This window comes from Sesamum indicum, linkage group LG9 (genome assembly GCF_026168435.1).
Source record: "Sesamum indicum cultivar Baizhima isolate 11 linkage group LG9, ASM2616843v1, whole genome shotgun sequence".
NCBI lineage: Eukaryota > Viridiplantae > Streptophyta > Magnoliopsida > Lamiales > Pedaliaceae > Sesamum > Sesamum indicum.
In genome coordinates this window covers 16,220,646-16,235,008 of record NC_142665.1, presented here as the reverse complement: position 1 = coordinate 16,235,008, position 14,363 = coordinate 16,220,646, and the positions used below count along the sequence as shown (strand labels likewise).

At 29.2% G+C, this 14,363-nt stretch overlaps 1 protein-coding gene across 1 annotated transcript; it reads right to left on the bottom strand.

The window, feature by feature from the left end:
• Positions 1–9,593: 9,593 nt before the first annotated feature.
• On the bottom strand, positions 9,594–13,938 carry LOC105178307 (Haloacid dehalogenase-like hydrolase (HAD) superfamily protein). The gene is made up of 11 exons (XM_088884466.1): positions 13,486–13,938; positions 13,287–13,380; positions 12,339–12,383; positions 12,162–12,212; positions 11,876–11,950; positions 11,364–11,397; positions 10,785–10,840; positions 10,628–10,687; positions 10,130–10,189; positions 9,979–10,025; positions 9,594–9,895 (listed from the first exon to the last, which is right to left on the bottom strand). Exons 1-11 carry the CDS (start codon positions 13,857–13,859, stop codon positions 9,847–9,849), a joined length of 945 nt encoding a protein of 314 aa, XP_088740592.1. The 5' UTR covers positions 13,860–13,938; the 3' UTR covers positions 9,594–9,846.
• Positions 13,939–14,363: the final 425 nt, after the last annotated feature.

Here is a 14,363-nt window from a genome sequence, read left to right as displayed (position 1 = left end):
TTAATAATTTTGATAAATTAATAAAATAATAATTTTTCTAAAGGTTCTTGTATAAATTTATGGTTCTCTGAATATTATAAACTAATAATTCTTTAAATTATAAATATAACTATGACAACCTAATAAAATATGATTTTATATATATATTTTTTTAATTTTCAATTTAGCTGTATTTCATCTCTAATTTTTCTTACTGCAATCAAAAGCTCCAATGTTGCGTTCCCCATACGCGACAAAAAATTGCGAGAAGTTGTTGCCGTTATGAGTGCTTCCTTCGATCTAATTAGTTGCAAAGGTATTGTATCATTTTAATGTTCGTTGACTCGAAAAAATTCTTTTTAAATTAATAAATTATTAATTTATCAATTAATTAATACCTCTTTAAATTATTAAAATTACATGGTCCCGACATTATAATTTATAGAGATTTTAATATATTTGATATGTGATTAATTTGATTTGATGTAGTTCATGAAGAGTGATGAATCACACAATAAATATATTATACATGTATATATACTTATCATGTGATTGATATATAAATCCCAATAAATATTATTAATTATGGTCAAATAAATTTAAAAACTTAAATTTTAACCACAATTAATCAATATTTTTTATAATTTTTTAGTTTGCCTGTTAAAATAATGGATAAAACAGTCGTTGCGTAGTTGTGCTTAATAATTATTTAATCAAATTTTGATATTTTTTCTTATAATAATTAATCATGATAGAAAATTATATTTATACAGTTTTAATCCAACTTTGGAAACTTTTGTTCATTTTGTCTTTTCCTCAGAAGTCTCATACTAATTAATTAATATAGATTGTTTGTGCAGAATTGCACATTATGGGCACCCATATGTCTCAAATTGGTTTATTAATTAAGTTAATACTAAAAATATTCATAGTCAATGCCTGAAAATGAATCCAAGTGGTCCAAGGGATTACCTCAATTAGGAAAACAAAAATTGATGTTTTTATAAGCTACATTGTATATTATCATATATAAATCAGACAATAATATACATATATATATGGAAAAAGTATTATTTTAGTCCGATAAGTATGTCTAATTTTAATTTTAGTCCGATAACTATGTCCATTTTTTGTTTAGGTCCAATAACTTACAAAATTACTTACTTTTAGTCCTTTGACAGATTTTTGGACAATTTTACCCCTATGAGTGCATATGGACTAAAACTGCATTTCAAAAGTTGTATAGGGGTAAAATTATCCGAAAATCTGCCAGAAGACTAAAAGTAAGCAATTTCGTAAGTTACTGGGCCTAAACAAAAATTGACATAGTTATCGAACTAAAATTAAAATTAGGCATACTTAGCGGACTAAAATAATACTTTTCCCTATATATATATATATACTTAATTATTGAGGCATGCGATTATGAAGTCTAATTTAATTGGCGAAGTTGAGATTTAATGGGCTCGAATCCCGTTGTATACTTGGGAGTTTGTTCTATTGCATAGTAGGTGTTGTCTACTATAATAGTATGTGTTTGTTTAGATTTTATTTATGTGATATTGTTGATCAGGGTATGACTGTTGTGATTTGTCTTTGTTGAGTTTTGATATTTTACATGAATTATTGTGATCGAATTATTTTAATTAGTAATAGTTCATCGCTTCGAATAAAAAAAAAATTATCGAAGCGCAACACATTTATTTATAAAGATAAATCTAGAGATCAACACGTACTATACTGCGGTATAACGTATGGATGAATGAAAGTTTGTTATAACATAAGGTTTCGAGTTAATAAATAGGGGTAATTATACTTATGCCTTCTACCCCTATCTTTTGAATAATAACGTATACGTCCCTAAAGAAATATCGACATAATTTACTCAAACCGTCACTATTTTTTTTTAAAATCAGACATACACTCTCGAAAAATGTCAATATCATTGCACAAATTACCCATACTTTTTATTATCAGAAATATTTTTGTAATTATACAAAAGACACATAAATAGTTTGTATAAAAAAATTATAAGTCAGGCTGTAAATGCATTATCCCTAATAAATTTTAAAATTTTTTCGAAAACACTACAGAAAAATTGTAAAAATTAAAGAAATATACAAAATAATCGTAAAAGTTAAATTTAAAGATGTTACCTTTCTCTTTTTAGTTTTTGAACATATCTATTTTAATTTTGCATCACTTATATATGTCAACCAAAATAATATATTGTCATGTAGTACACTTATTTATAAATAAGTTGATGCAATTATTATTGAAATAAAATTACAATATATATAGCATTCATTTTAACTATGTGTTATGTTAATTACGTTGATACATATGCATATAAAATTACTAAATTTAGGTTCATATTAGATTTATTATCATTAAATAAAATATTTACATATGACATCAATAATTTATATAGCTGTAGCTGAAAGTATGAGATAATTGTTTCGCCAGAAAATCATGAAAATTACAAGTTTTACTAAGGAAACTAGATAATTTTGAAACTACAATCTAATTCCATTTAACGAAAACCTTTTTCATAGTTTTGATGGAAATGTAAGGAAATTTAAATCGTGGTTTCATAAGAATTTAATGTTTTATTTATGGTAGGGTAAATTGTATAAAAACTACTGTATTTTTTAAATTTAGTTTAAAAAAAATTGTGTTAAAAAATAGGCAAAAAATCGCCTGTATTTTTTAAAATGATGCATACTCTTCCTTTCCGTTAGTTAAGTCCTAATGGCGTTAATTTTGCTGAACTTTCCGTTATACCCTTCGAAAAGGGGCGACGGCCAGATCTAGGGCAACATCGCCCAAATCCAGGGCGACGTCACCGGCACTAGATGGAGAAGAAGGTACAAAAAATATATTATTTTTTAAAGTAAAGTAAAAATATTTAATTTTTTTAAATTTTAAATATTAAATAATTTTAATATTATTTATAATAAATAATATAATTTAAAATAATTAATATTATTTTTTTTAGTATTTTGATATTTAATTAATATTATTTATAAATAAATAAAATATATTTAAATTAATATTAATTTAATCGAGTTAATTTATATAATTATTATAAGTGACTTTTATGTTGCATATAAATTATTAATTTGAAAAGTGAATTTTAGTATATTAAATTTGTATTGTGTTTTTTTATTTCAAAATTTTAATTTTTAAAAAATTTATATACATTTTAGGTGTTTTATATTAAATTAATATATTTCATAAATAAATATAATTTATTGTAATACATTTGAACTCAATAAATAATTTAAATTAATTATATATATTTGAATAAATAATAATATAAACAAGTTAAGTTAAAATATATTTAAATGTGAAAGAAAGGGGCAATATGGACATTATACACTCAAAGTAATTCCAAAAAAGCCAAAAAAATGAGGTCAACTCGCACAATAGGCAAGTGTCGCATACTCTTCGTTACTTTCTAACGAAGAGGGGTTTTTTGCTATATTTTAAAAAATACATAGGATTTTTTGTTTATAAAATTAACACAAGCGACTTTTATTTAAATTTTAAAAATATAGGGGGGCGTGTTATGCAATTTATCCTTTATAATGTATAGCAGAATATGTACTGATAATTAACACTAAGTATCTATGACTAACCAACAACTATTTCGAAAGTAAACAAGTATAACATCACTATGAAAAAATAATTATTCCATACACTATAAATTACTATAGTTCAAAATCCTGTTGAAGTAGTATAACACTACTACACAAAAATTGGTTATTCCCTACATTATAAATTACCATGATTTGAAACCATAAGTAGATTAATAGCTTCTACACGTCAGACAAAATTGATGCGAAAATTTAAGTTTTAACTGTGGTTAATCGACATAATCTGTGGCCAAAATACTTCCCACAGATTTTAGCTATAGCAAATGTTTTGGCCTTGCTTGCACAAAAAAAGGCTAATAGCCGTTTTGCTGCAGTGGTTAGTTAAGTGTCATCCCAATTTTTTCTCTAAACTATGGTAATTAACTATAGCGAAAAAACTATATTATTTCTAGTACAGTGCATTTCTTGAAGGTAAATTACAATCACCTCCCCTGAAGTTGGACATAATTATAAATATCTCATCGTTGTTTGAAAAATTGCAAACACCCCCTAATTTTTTTAACCCCTGTCTGATAACGAATTCATTCCGTTATTCCCTGTTAGATTTTCCTCTAATTTTTATAGTGAATTGATCGAAATGCTTTTTTGAATTATAAAAAATAATTATAAATATATATTATAATTTCTAAAATAATTTTATCGACTAATATTCTCTACAAATTATTTACTTTACCCACCCTCAAATTGTTATTTTATAAAATTTCAACCAGGGTAATGTAATAATGCCCACTTCACCATTTAAGGGCTACATAATTATTTTTCATTTGAGGGGGTATTTGTAATTTTTCAAACAACGAAAGAGTACTTGTAATTTTTTAAATAATGAGAAATACTCGTAATTATGCCAAATTTCAGACAATCAATTTATCTTTGTTTTGAAGCTAAAATAATTGGACTTGATCGGATATAAATAAGAACCAATCAAAGCTAGCAAACATGCTCCTAATAAATACACAAAATTTTAATTATTAATTAGGCTGGATCAACTATCATAACAACTAGACCAACATTTAAATATTGTTGTCAACTTAATATGTAAGATGCCCTTTTGTAATATTCTAGGATCCATTTGTATGCTCAATAGATGCCCTATTGTAATGTAGCTGTCACATAATCTTTTTTTTTTTTTTTAAATGACAATTTCAATTACTGACAATCAATATATGCTAATTATTAGTATCAAATATATATAATTGACCAATAATTATTTTATAATAGATCGATAGTTACTATTAAAATAGATTAATCCCTACACATTAACATGAATCGAACTCATAGTCTTTTTACATGAAGCCTCAATGTCGCTAGCTAAATTATACCTCATTGACAACTGTGAGCCTGTGACAGATTCCCGCATATGGAAAGTTGAATTTTAAATTTCACGAACACGGGAATTTGTCTATTATTTAATACTATTGATATATTTAATTAATTTTTAATATTTAAATATATTGAATGATATAATAAAGTCGGAAGAAAAGACTACGTCTCGCAAAATACCTGTCCTTGATTGAACATAATAATTTCTTGATTGTGTTGTCACCACACACTAATTGTTTAATCCAAATTGATTCTTGTTAATTAATCCCACCATATTGCAAAACTGAGATTGACTTTTTGTGTTAATTACGTTAATTAATGCTTAAGAGTTAAGAGTAAATTATATTGACACCCTTGAGATTAAGCTAAAATACACAAATATCCCATATTTTTTACAAAATTACAGAAAGTGTATAGCTATAATTCTATAAAACAAAGGAGGTATTCGTGTAATTTAACTTAATCTTGGGGGGGGGGGTCGCTTACATAAAGACTGCCGTGGTACAGTACATCGATACCCATTAAAAGTGTATATATATTATTTTATAAAAAATAAATGGTATTTGTATAATTAAACTTAATTTTAGAAATATCAATAAAATTTGTTAGAAATTGAAGAGTGTTTGCAGCAATATTAAAATTCTGAAACTCTTCACTTATATTAGGTGGGGTGTCTGTCTGGTGTCTACTTACATGGTTTTTTCTTTTATTTGATTGTTATGAAATTATTAATATACTTTTAGACCCCGAGCTAAGTATTTAATAAGAAATAATTACAATTAAACTCCCTGAATTACGGTTTGTTGACATAAATCACCCCTATCTTTCAATAATTACATATACATTCACCAAAAACGTCAACATCAATACACAAATTTTTCTTATTTTTTAAAAAATTATACATACAGCTCTCTAAAAATATCAATATCATTACACAAACTATACCTATTTGTCCACTGTCAGGAATGATTTCTGTAATTATTGAAAATACAGGAGTGATTTGTGTAATAGACCATATATTAAGAGTATAAATGTAATTATCCTTTTCTATAATATACAATTTATTTCTCAATTAAAAAAGAAACTTATATATTAAAGGAGATAATCTCATATAAACCTTGCTAGGTTTAATCATACTATAACACAATTCTTCCATTTTTAGAAAATTATCAGCAGATCGCCTATCAATCATGCACAAATACTGGACTCTCTTTCAGTCACCAGAATAAATATGATTTTTCGTTAATTATCATAGTTAAAAACAAAGAAATGTGGCCAAAAAATTAATTACCATTATAAAAAAACTATTATCAATTATTTTTGCAATCGAAGTCAAAAAATATTAGTTACAATTAAAAATTATATATATTTAATCATGCAAATAAGGTAAAGGAATTGGAATATTTTATTTCAATGCTTAACTAATAAAATTTGTTAGTCATTAAATATAAATAAGGACAATACATAAATATACAAAACTTACTCATTGTTTAATTTTAATTAGATAAATAAATAATTCTTTATATATATATATATGGGTGAATAGCAATTTATCCCCATGTGATATTAAAAATGAGCACATTACCCCCTATAAAAAAAATATAGCAATTTACCCCCTGTATTTTTTAAAATGAAGCAATTTACTTCCTTATAAAAGGAGGTAAAATTGCTTCATTTTAAAAATTATAGGGGGGTAAATTATTGTATTTTAAAAAATATAGGGAGGTAAACTGCTATTTATTTTTTCATAAGGGATAATTTGCTCGTTTGCGATATTACAAGGGGGTTGCTTGCATTTTTTCATATATATATAAAATTTTGAACCAAGATTATCTAGGTTGGACTCAATGAACTCGATTAATATTTTTAAAATATTAAAATAATATTATACCATAATTTTTTAAATATGAGACAATAATATTATTGAAAGGTTAGTATTTTTTTTTTTTTTGTAAATATATATGTGTATGTTTTAAGTATTGAAATATTAAAAAATTTAAAACATGTGTTACTTATATAAATACTAGAACATATATAAACTATTTATATTATTTATATGTAAGATATAAATAAATTATATATATGTTTTTGTGCATGTACAAACATATTTTGTAAATCTATACTAAGATAAAAAGACAATCCACTTCATACACCCCGCATTAATTATTTATGAAGTCAAAAATACCCTTCATGATAAAATAACTAATTTATTCAATTTTTTAAAATTTACATTAATTAATAAATTATTATTTTTCTTTCTTTCTTTTTTTTTAATTAATGTAACGTATTGGTTTATATATTTTACCTTTATTTATAATATATTTTAAAGCGTGGAAGATTATTTATTATATGCACGTAAAAACAATATGCCACAATCACCAGTATATAAAAAATAATCTGAACGATTTCAAATCGAAACATTAAGTCCAAACCCGCCTCGGAACCGTTTAAAACTACAAAACCTGCTCCATCATGGGCAAGCCCGGGTCCACACTTTTGGAGAAAGGTAAACTTCATAAATGGGAAAAGGAGGTATAATACAACAGTGCGGTCCACACTTCATTGATTGAAGCAGATATAGACACCGAGACAATTAGACGAATATGTAAAATTATTCAATAAAATCGACTACTTATGTCCGTATTATTAGAAAATTCAAAACCATTATTTATTTATGAATTATTTGCTAGGAATTAATTTTAGTCAGACTGTAAATGCACAGAAAAAAACATAAAAAACAGAGATAATTGCAAGATATAGAATTTTATGTAGTTCAGAGAATTCTCCTACGTCCACAATAATCGATTTTTCTCCAAAAATTGTTCTGAATAAATTATAAGAAAAGATCATCCATCAACTATTTATATTTAGGCGCACTAGAAGAAATTTATTATTGACTACAGACTAAACCGCGGTAAATAATTATTAATCATAGTTAACAAAAAATAGATGCAAAAACTTAGATTATACACCATGAAAATTATTTTTGTCACTGCTGTGTGCCATAAAATAAATATTTTCGCCATGACTTTCAACTATGACAAATATTTCAACCACAGTAGTAAAAATGCCTATTTAGTACAATTAATTTTTTTAACTATGTTAATCGACCATAAGTAAATATTAAATTTCTTCCAATAACATCTATTGAAAAATTGTGAAATCAAAATGTTGAATTTGAATGTTACGGTGGATCAGACCTCACAATCCAAACACTATTGAATTTACAATTTTAGCAATGTCAAAGTCTGAGAATGAGGAATATAATATTCCAAGGATGATATCTCAATTACTATTTCCAAATTTGGTTATTAAATCCTTACAACTATATTGATACTTAAGTATAGTATGACTTATATGCTCCAGCTGCTATAAATTTCCATTTGATTGATTCTTCTTTCCTTTTTGACTTTTCTTGTAATTCTTCAAATTAAAAAAAAAAACAAAAAGTAATTTTTTCTCTAATTGAATTCCCAGAGTAGAATCTTTAGGCATTTAAAAAGAAGAGTTATGACCTAGACAGTGGTGTCTCATGCCAATAGTGTAAGAGGTTAGGTTCTCTTAAAAAAGATAATTGAAACGATAGGTAGATTGTTTCGTAACTCTTTCTCTCGAATCATAAGTTGTGGCCGTTTGAAGTCCTACTATCGAAATAACGCACTATATTTTTTACTTCTGTTTATCCAAATGCTTCTAAAATGCATCGGCCTCTAATTTTACATCAGCGTGTCTAAAATTATATTGAATTTTTTTCTCTTTTTTCTCGATAACGGTTCATTATACAGATCATTCAACATATTCATTTTAACAATTAATTAAATATATCAATGATGCTTTCAAATTAAATTTTAAATTAGTGTGTTATAAGTTGTATCAAATTGGTTTTTCTATTGAATTTTGTGGAGTGAATTGATAGGTTTACTATGTGATGATCACAAAATTTATCTATTTATTACAAGGTGGTACCGATACATCGATTCTGCTCATAATATAATCTAACAGTTCATTTATCGGAATATAATTAAATTCTTTCTTTCTCTTCAAAATAATTTTCCTTCTAGAATGATTCGTCTAGGGCCATATTTATATATTTTCGTCTTTATGGTAAGTTTTCGAGATTGACTATATTGTCCAACACCTATGTTTCATTTTGTTTTAGAAATTTGATATAATAACAAATACTTCCTTATTATTTGAAAAATTATGAATACTCTCTAATTTTAACGTTTGTTTAATAACGAGCTGGAATGATTTACCCGTTTCTTTAATTTCTTATCCGCGATGATTCTACGACCATCAATTAAGTTATGTGAAAATGAATTTTTATGTAGTAGTAATAGAAAATTTTTCAATGGCCTGAAGTTATGATACAAATTCATAGACAAAAATAAAAATGCCCTGTTTGTTAAAAGAGAAAACCCAATCCCAAATTCACTGGGATAATGGTATGGTACTAAAGTGGGAAAGTAAAAGCCAATAATTTTCATCAACCAGCCCTAAGTTAGCGTGGTTGAAGCCCAGTAAACTATATAGTTATGAATTCAAATCCCATCAAAATTAATCTACTTTAATAGTAATTGTTCGTTTACTGTAAAAGTAATTTGTTGGTTAATTATTAATGTTATTAGATGATGATGATGATAATTGATATGTTGATTGAAACAATTGTCAATATTGAAATTTATGGTGTAATTGTAACCGATTCTTTTAAGAACAAAAGAAACTTTTGATTTCAGTAGAATACAGAAGAATAATACCTTCTCTCTGAATCATTTCAGCAGCTCAAACAGCAGTAATGCGAAGATATTCCGTTCCACATACAATCGGATCAGGCTTGATCCAGTTAGCAATATCATCTCTGTGAATTCTGCATGAAGTTCCAAACGTTTTAGCTTGCAGCAACGGCATCTTTAAGCAATGCCTCTAAGTCTGTCAATCTGCACAGCCAAAATTAACAGCGGGGATGAAAAATATGATCAATGGAATCAGAGGTTTACTTGGTCTGCACGATTTATCTTACCTGACATTGCTCAAGTCGGGGTAGATTGCTATGGCATCTGAGAAATCCTGTTGAGAACAGATAGCAAATCAAGTCACTGCATATCATTGCTGTTCGGTGATACGTCTTAATATACTTCTTTTCTGCCTCGACCTTCAACAAGCAAGCTTACCTGGTTAGCGGTGGATGGTGTGTAAGAAATCACACACGACATTCCTGCTCCGGTTGCAGCCTGCAGCAAAAGCTCTGAGCTCAGTATTAATCAATGATTTGATTCAAGTGCATATAGAGATCTTTTCTACATATCTTTGTTGGAGTGTGAATCCGGAACCAACATTACACTTTGGCCTTAAGGGCAAAATTGTATTTTTACATTATTTTACAGGCGGCTTGGTTATATATAGTTAATGAGTACCATCTATTGCATTGTAAATAAAGCGTGAGCAGTTTAGGGTTTAGGGTTCAGGACGTGAAGTAACAATCTGATTTAATACATGAAAGTTAGCGTTGTTGGTGTGGTATTATCAAGGTATGAACATTAATCCGAAGAGCATAATATGTTGTGGACCACGCTATTAACTAACTTTAGGTTTATAACAGCAAGGGAGACACTCTGGAGTCAAGAGTTCTAACTACACATTTCTAAATTGATCATAGTCAAAGGATCAACCTGCAATCCAATGACACTATCTTCTACAACCAAGCAATCCTTCTCTGACACGCCCAATTTCTGTGAAGCATAAAATTTCAAAAGGCAACAACACTATTAATGAGTAGAATAAAACATTACCAGCTGATCGGTAAGAGTTTGATACCATGTTGATTACCTTGGCAGCAGTCAAATAAATCGAGGGATCAGGCTTCTTCTCCTTAACATCATCTCCTACAGAAGCAAAAAAAGACGAGAAACAAATCATGTACAAATGACATCAAAATCTTCCTTGGTGAGTTCCCGGATGAGCTTGACATCTGTCAAAGTAGTTGCCATGTGAACTTTGACTTGCATGAATGGAAAAAAAAAAAGATTATATGCCCCGGTAAGTTATGTTAAAGTGATTATAAGCAGGGAATGCTCCAAAATAAAGGAGGACAGTGAATGGAACGAAAGAGGGAGGGAGGAAAACAATGAATTTAAGTAGTCTGAACCAGAATGGATATAAATCTAATAGAAGCAGCCGGAATGTACATCTATCTGATTGAATACATTGGGAGCTGGTATCGTCAAGTGTTATTACAAAAAAGACTACAGAAATTAAAATGTAGTACTATCTCTGTGCGAAGCATGCACGTCTTTGTGAGTGAGGGAGAATAGCAAAGGGTAACATGCATAAATTTGTTGCTCTAAAGAAGAAGGTAGTGTATTATTTGAAAAAGCTTAAGGAATTTTTTCAATTTCTTGAACATACCTGCAAGGAAGCAATCAAGACCTTGGAAGCGCTCCTGTAACAAGATAAAAAAAAGAACATCGTTAAAAATTACATCACTTTTGACTTTCAAAAGGGGGATCAGACGAGGGCAATGGAACCTTCATATAGATCTTGAATTTTATGGAGTTGCTAAATTTTATTTGAACAATTTCTCTTCACTCAGCTTAACCATGACATGATTAAGCTGCTTGTCAGTCTTTTTCAAGGGACTTTGACATGTTCTATCTAATCAGTCTGTCATAGCCTTTAATTGAATTATGGTATGATTTATGCTTAGCCACCATTTCCTAGTTTGAATATATCCCAGCTTAAAGCTAAGAAAATAAGCGAAACTAAAAAATTGGAAAGCAAAAGAATTTTTGCAAGACCTAGCCAAATAATGCCATGCATAGTTGGCAGACTAGGACCAGTCACTCTGACTAGCAAGCAGTTGAACGGGAGGTCATGCACTCGCTAGTAGTTAAGATGATAAATAAAGTTAGAGTTCTGACCATTCCAATGAGATTTTCCAAACACAGGATAACTGAACTTTTGGTTGCAGCAGAGCAAACAGCAAGCAATTTGCCCTACAATATAGAAGAGAAATGAGACAAAAATAAAGGTCGAATGCACACGAAGTTGTTTAAGAGATGATCCTATTACGGAACTTGAATGCGAAAATCAAGAAATTAAATATTACCAGTAGTCATACCTATGACGGACTAGAGAATATCAAATATAATCTCAAGTTTGTGAAACAGTTAAAGATTACTTTACAAGACTAAGGATCTATCTTACAGAAGCTTTTGCCTCATCCATCAATCTCAAAACTCCAGGTCTAGGTTCAACCTGCTCAACACAAGGCATGTTGTGCTCGGTCATCAGATAATCAGAAAAATGAAATGATGAAAATTAACTTAAACTCATTTCTCATTGTAACAGATGAACAAGCAATTTCTACCACTATTTACTTACTGTTCCAGATTTGATTATTTCTTTGTATCTCTCTGTCTTCCAGTCCTGCAGCAAGTTTCAGTCTTCATTAATTAGTTCTAACAATTGAAACACAAAATCAGTGCCTTGATAGAGAACTTCATTTGCACTACCCATGTTGTGCAAAACGAACATAACATGCCATAGTTGACAAAACAAACGACAAAGAAACTCGATAAAATCAGGGCAAGTCAAGAAAAGCATATCGGATATACACTCTTTAAGTAAAATCAAGAATGCATTACTTCAATTTAGGGATGTCCCAAAAGATCCCACTTTCCTACAATTGAAATCAGATGGACTTCTGAAGATGGAAATAACGCAATCAATCTGATGTTTCACATTGCAGTCTCTCCCAAGGTCTAATGTTCTGAATAATGAAAAATAGTCGCACTACAATCTCATTACCTACTTCATCTTAAGTACATTAATTTACAGAGAGTAACGAAAAGTTATGGTACTTGTATGTCTCAGCTAAAATAGACTCTGTGATAAAATAAAATGGCCTTTGCTGCTAATGGAACCAAAAATACTCAGGACATTCTCAAATTAGCTAGACTAACCCTGCACATACCATACGCTAGTTCAGACAATTATGGTTGTTTCTTTTCTATTTTAGGGAAAAAGTCGAGCAGGTACCAATCCTATATCCAAATTCTAAATTCATTAAGTTAAAATAATTATAGTATCTATAAAATCAAGATTTCTAATATTAACTGAAGAAATTTCTATATAAATACATTTAGCATCTACATTACTGGTACTTGAACCCAAGATCTTTTGATCCTGGAGCATCAAGCTTTTACATCTTGTGCAAGATATCTTGGCAGATTCCCACTATTATAACATAGTCCTCGGAAGCTTATAAACATGAAGGACTCTTTAAGAAGGAGCAATTCACAACATAGCAAGGGAATCCGAACTTGGCACCTGAAGAATGTCAATCAGCTTCGCTCTATCTTCATCACTCTCCGGAGAAGTACCTAAAACTGTAGAAGTCGGCCAACCATGCTCCTTAAAGTACCTTTAATTAAAACACCATAAACAAACTATAGCATTAAGAACAAGAAAAAGTTGCCAATATCCCAATTTTCAAACATAATTAGAGAGAGTGGAACTGAAAAGGAACCATCGCATTTTGGGTTTTCCGCCGCCAATCAGATTCTGCAGCTCATCATAAAATTCCAGGCTCCAATTGAGCGGCTGAGAGGAAGATGAAGATGGGCAGCGAACATTGAAATGTGCAAAGGCATCGTTGTAGGCTTGACGGTGGAGATGCTCGGACTCCAATATAACGCCGTCGCAGTCGAATATCAGAGCTTGAAGCGCACCAGATGAGGCTGAGACTGTAACTACTAACGGTCTGCAGCTAGTGGTTCTTGAATTGGCGGCGGAGAAGGTATTACTGCGGGTTTTGAAGAGAGAGAAGAGAGGAGGGCGAGAGGAGAAAGCTAGAGAGTTTGAGAGATGGGGTGGGAAGCGGAGCATGACGAAAGAAGCCATGGATGTGTGTGGGAGTGGCGGGTTTGATTTGATGCGTGTGGCTGTGGTCGGAGACGTTTGAGGTTCTTTCAGTTCGTAACCGATGTAACGACCTATTTTATATTTATTTATTTTTTATTTTAGGGTGAATGACATTTACACCTCTAAAATTTAGTATAATTATAAATCTATCCCTATTAGATGAGAAATTATATTTTCTCTCCTTGAGCTTTATTTCGTCTTACATATAACTCAACCCGTGGAGTTTCTATGAATGTATCATGTGTTATTTTGAAGATATTCCTCATAAAAAAATTGACTATAATTTGACCAATTTTTCAAATCAAAATACTTTTTGGACCAAATTTTAATATTTTAAAATAGAGATATAGCATTTTTAGTTTTATAAGTTAGGCCTTTTTCACTTTCGATCTAACTTATTACATGATTAGCACTTTTTGTCCCATTCATTACGGAATTAATATTTTTAGTCCCCTAACTTAATCAAAATTAATACTTTTGGTC

Bases quoted from the DNA above. Each gene is read 5' to 3' on its own strand.
- LOC105178307 (XM_088884466.1), bottom strand. From the start codon at position 13,859: ATGGCTTCTTTCGTCATGCTCCGCTTCCCACCCCATCTCTCAAACTCT. The intron at 13,381-13,485 runs GTTCCTTTTCAG...TTTTAATTAAAG, and splicing joins GGAAAACCCAAAATGCGATG to GTACTTTAAGGAGCATGGTT. The intron at 10,688-10,784 runs GTAATCAACATG...TATGCTTCACAG, and splicing joins TTTATTTGACTGCTGCCAAG to AAATTGGGCGTGTCAGAGAA.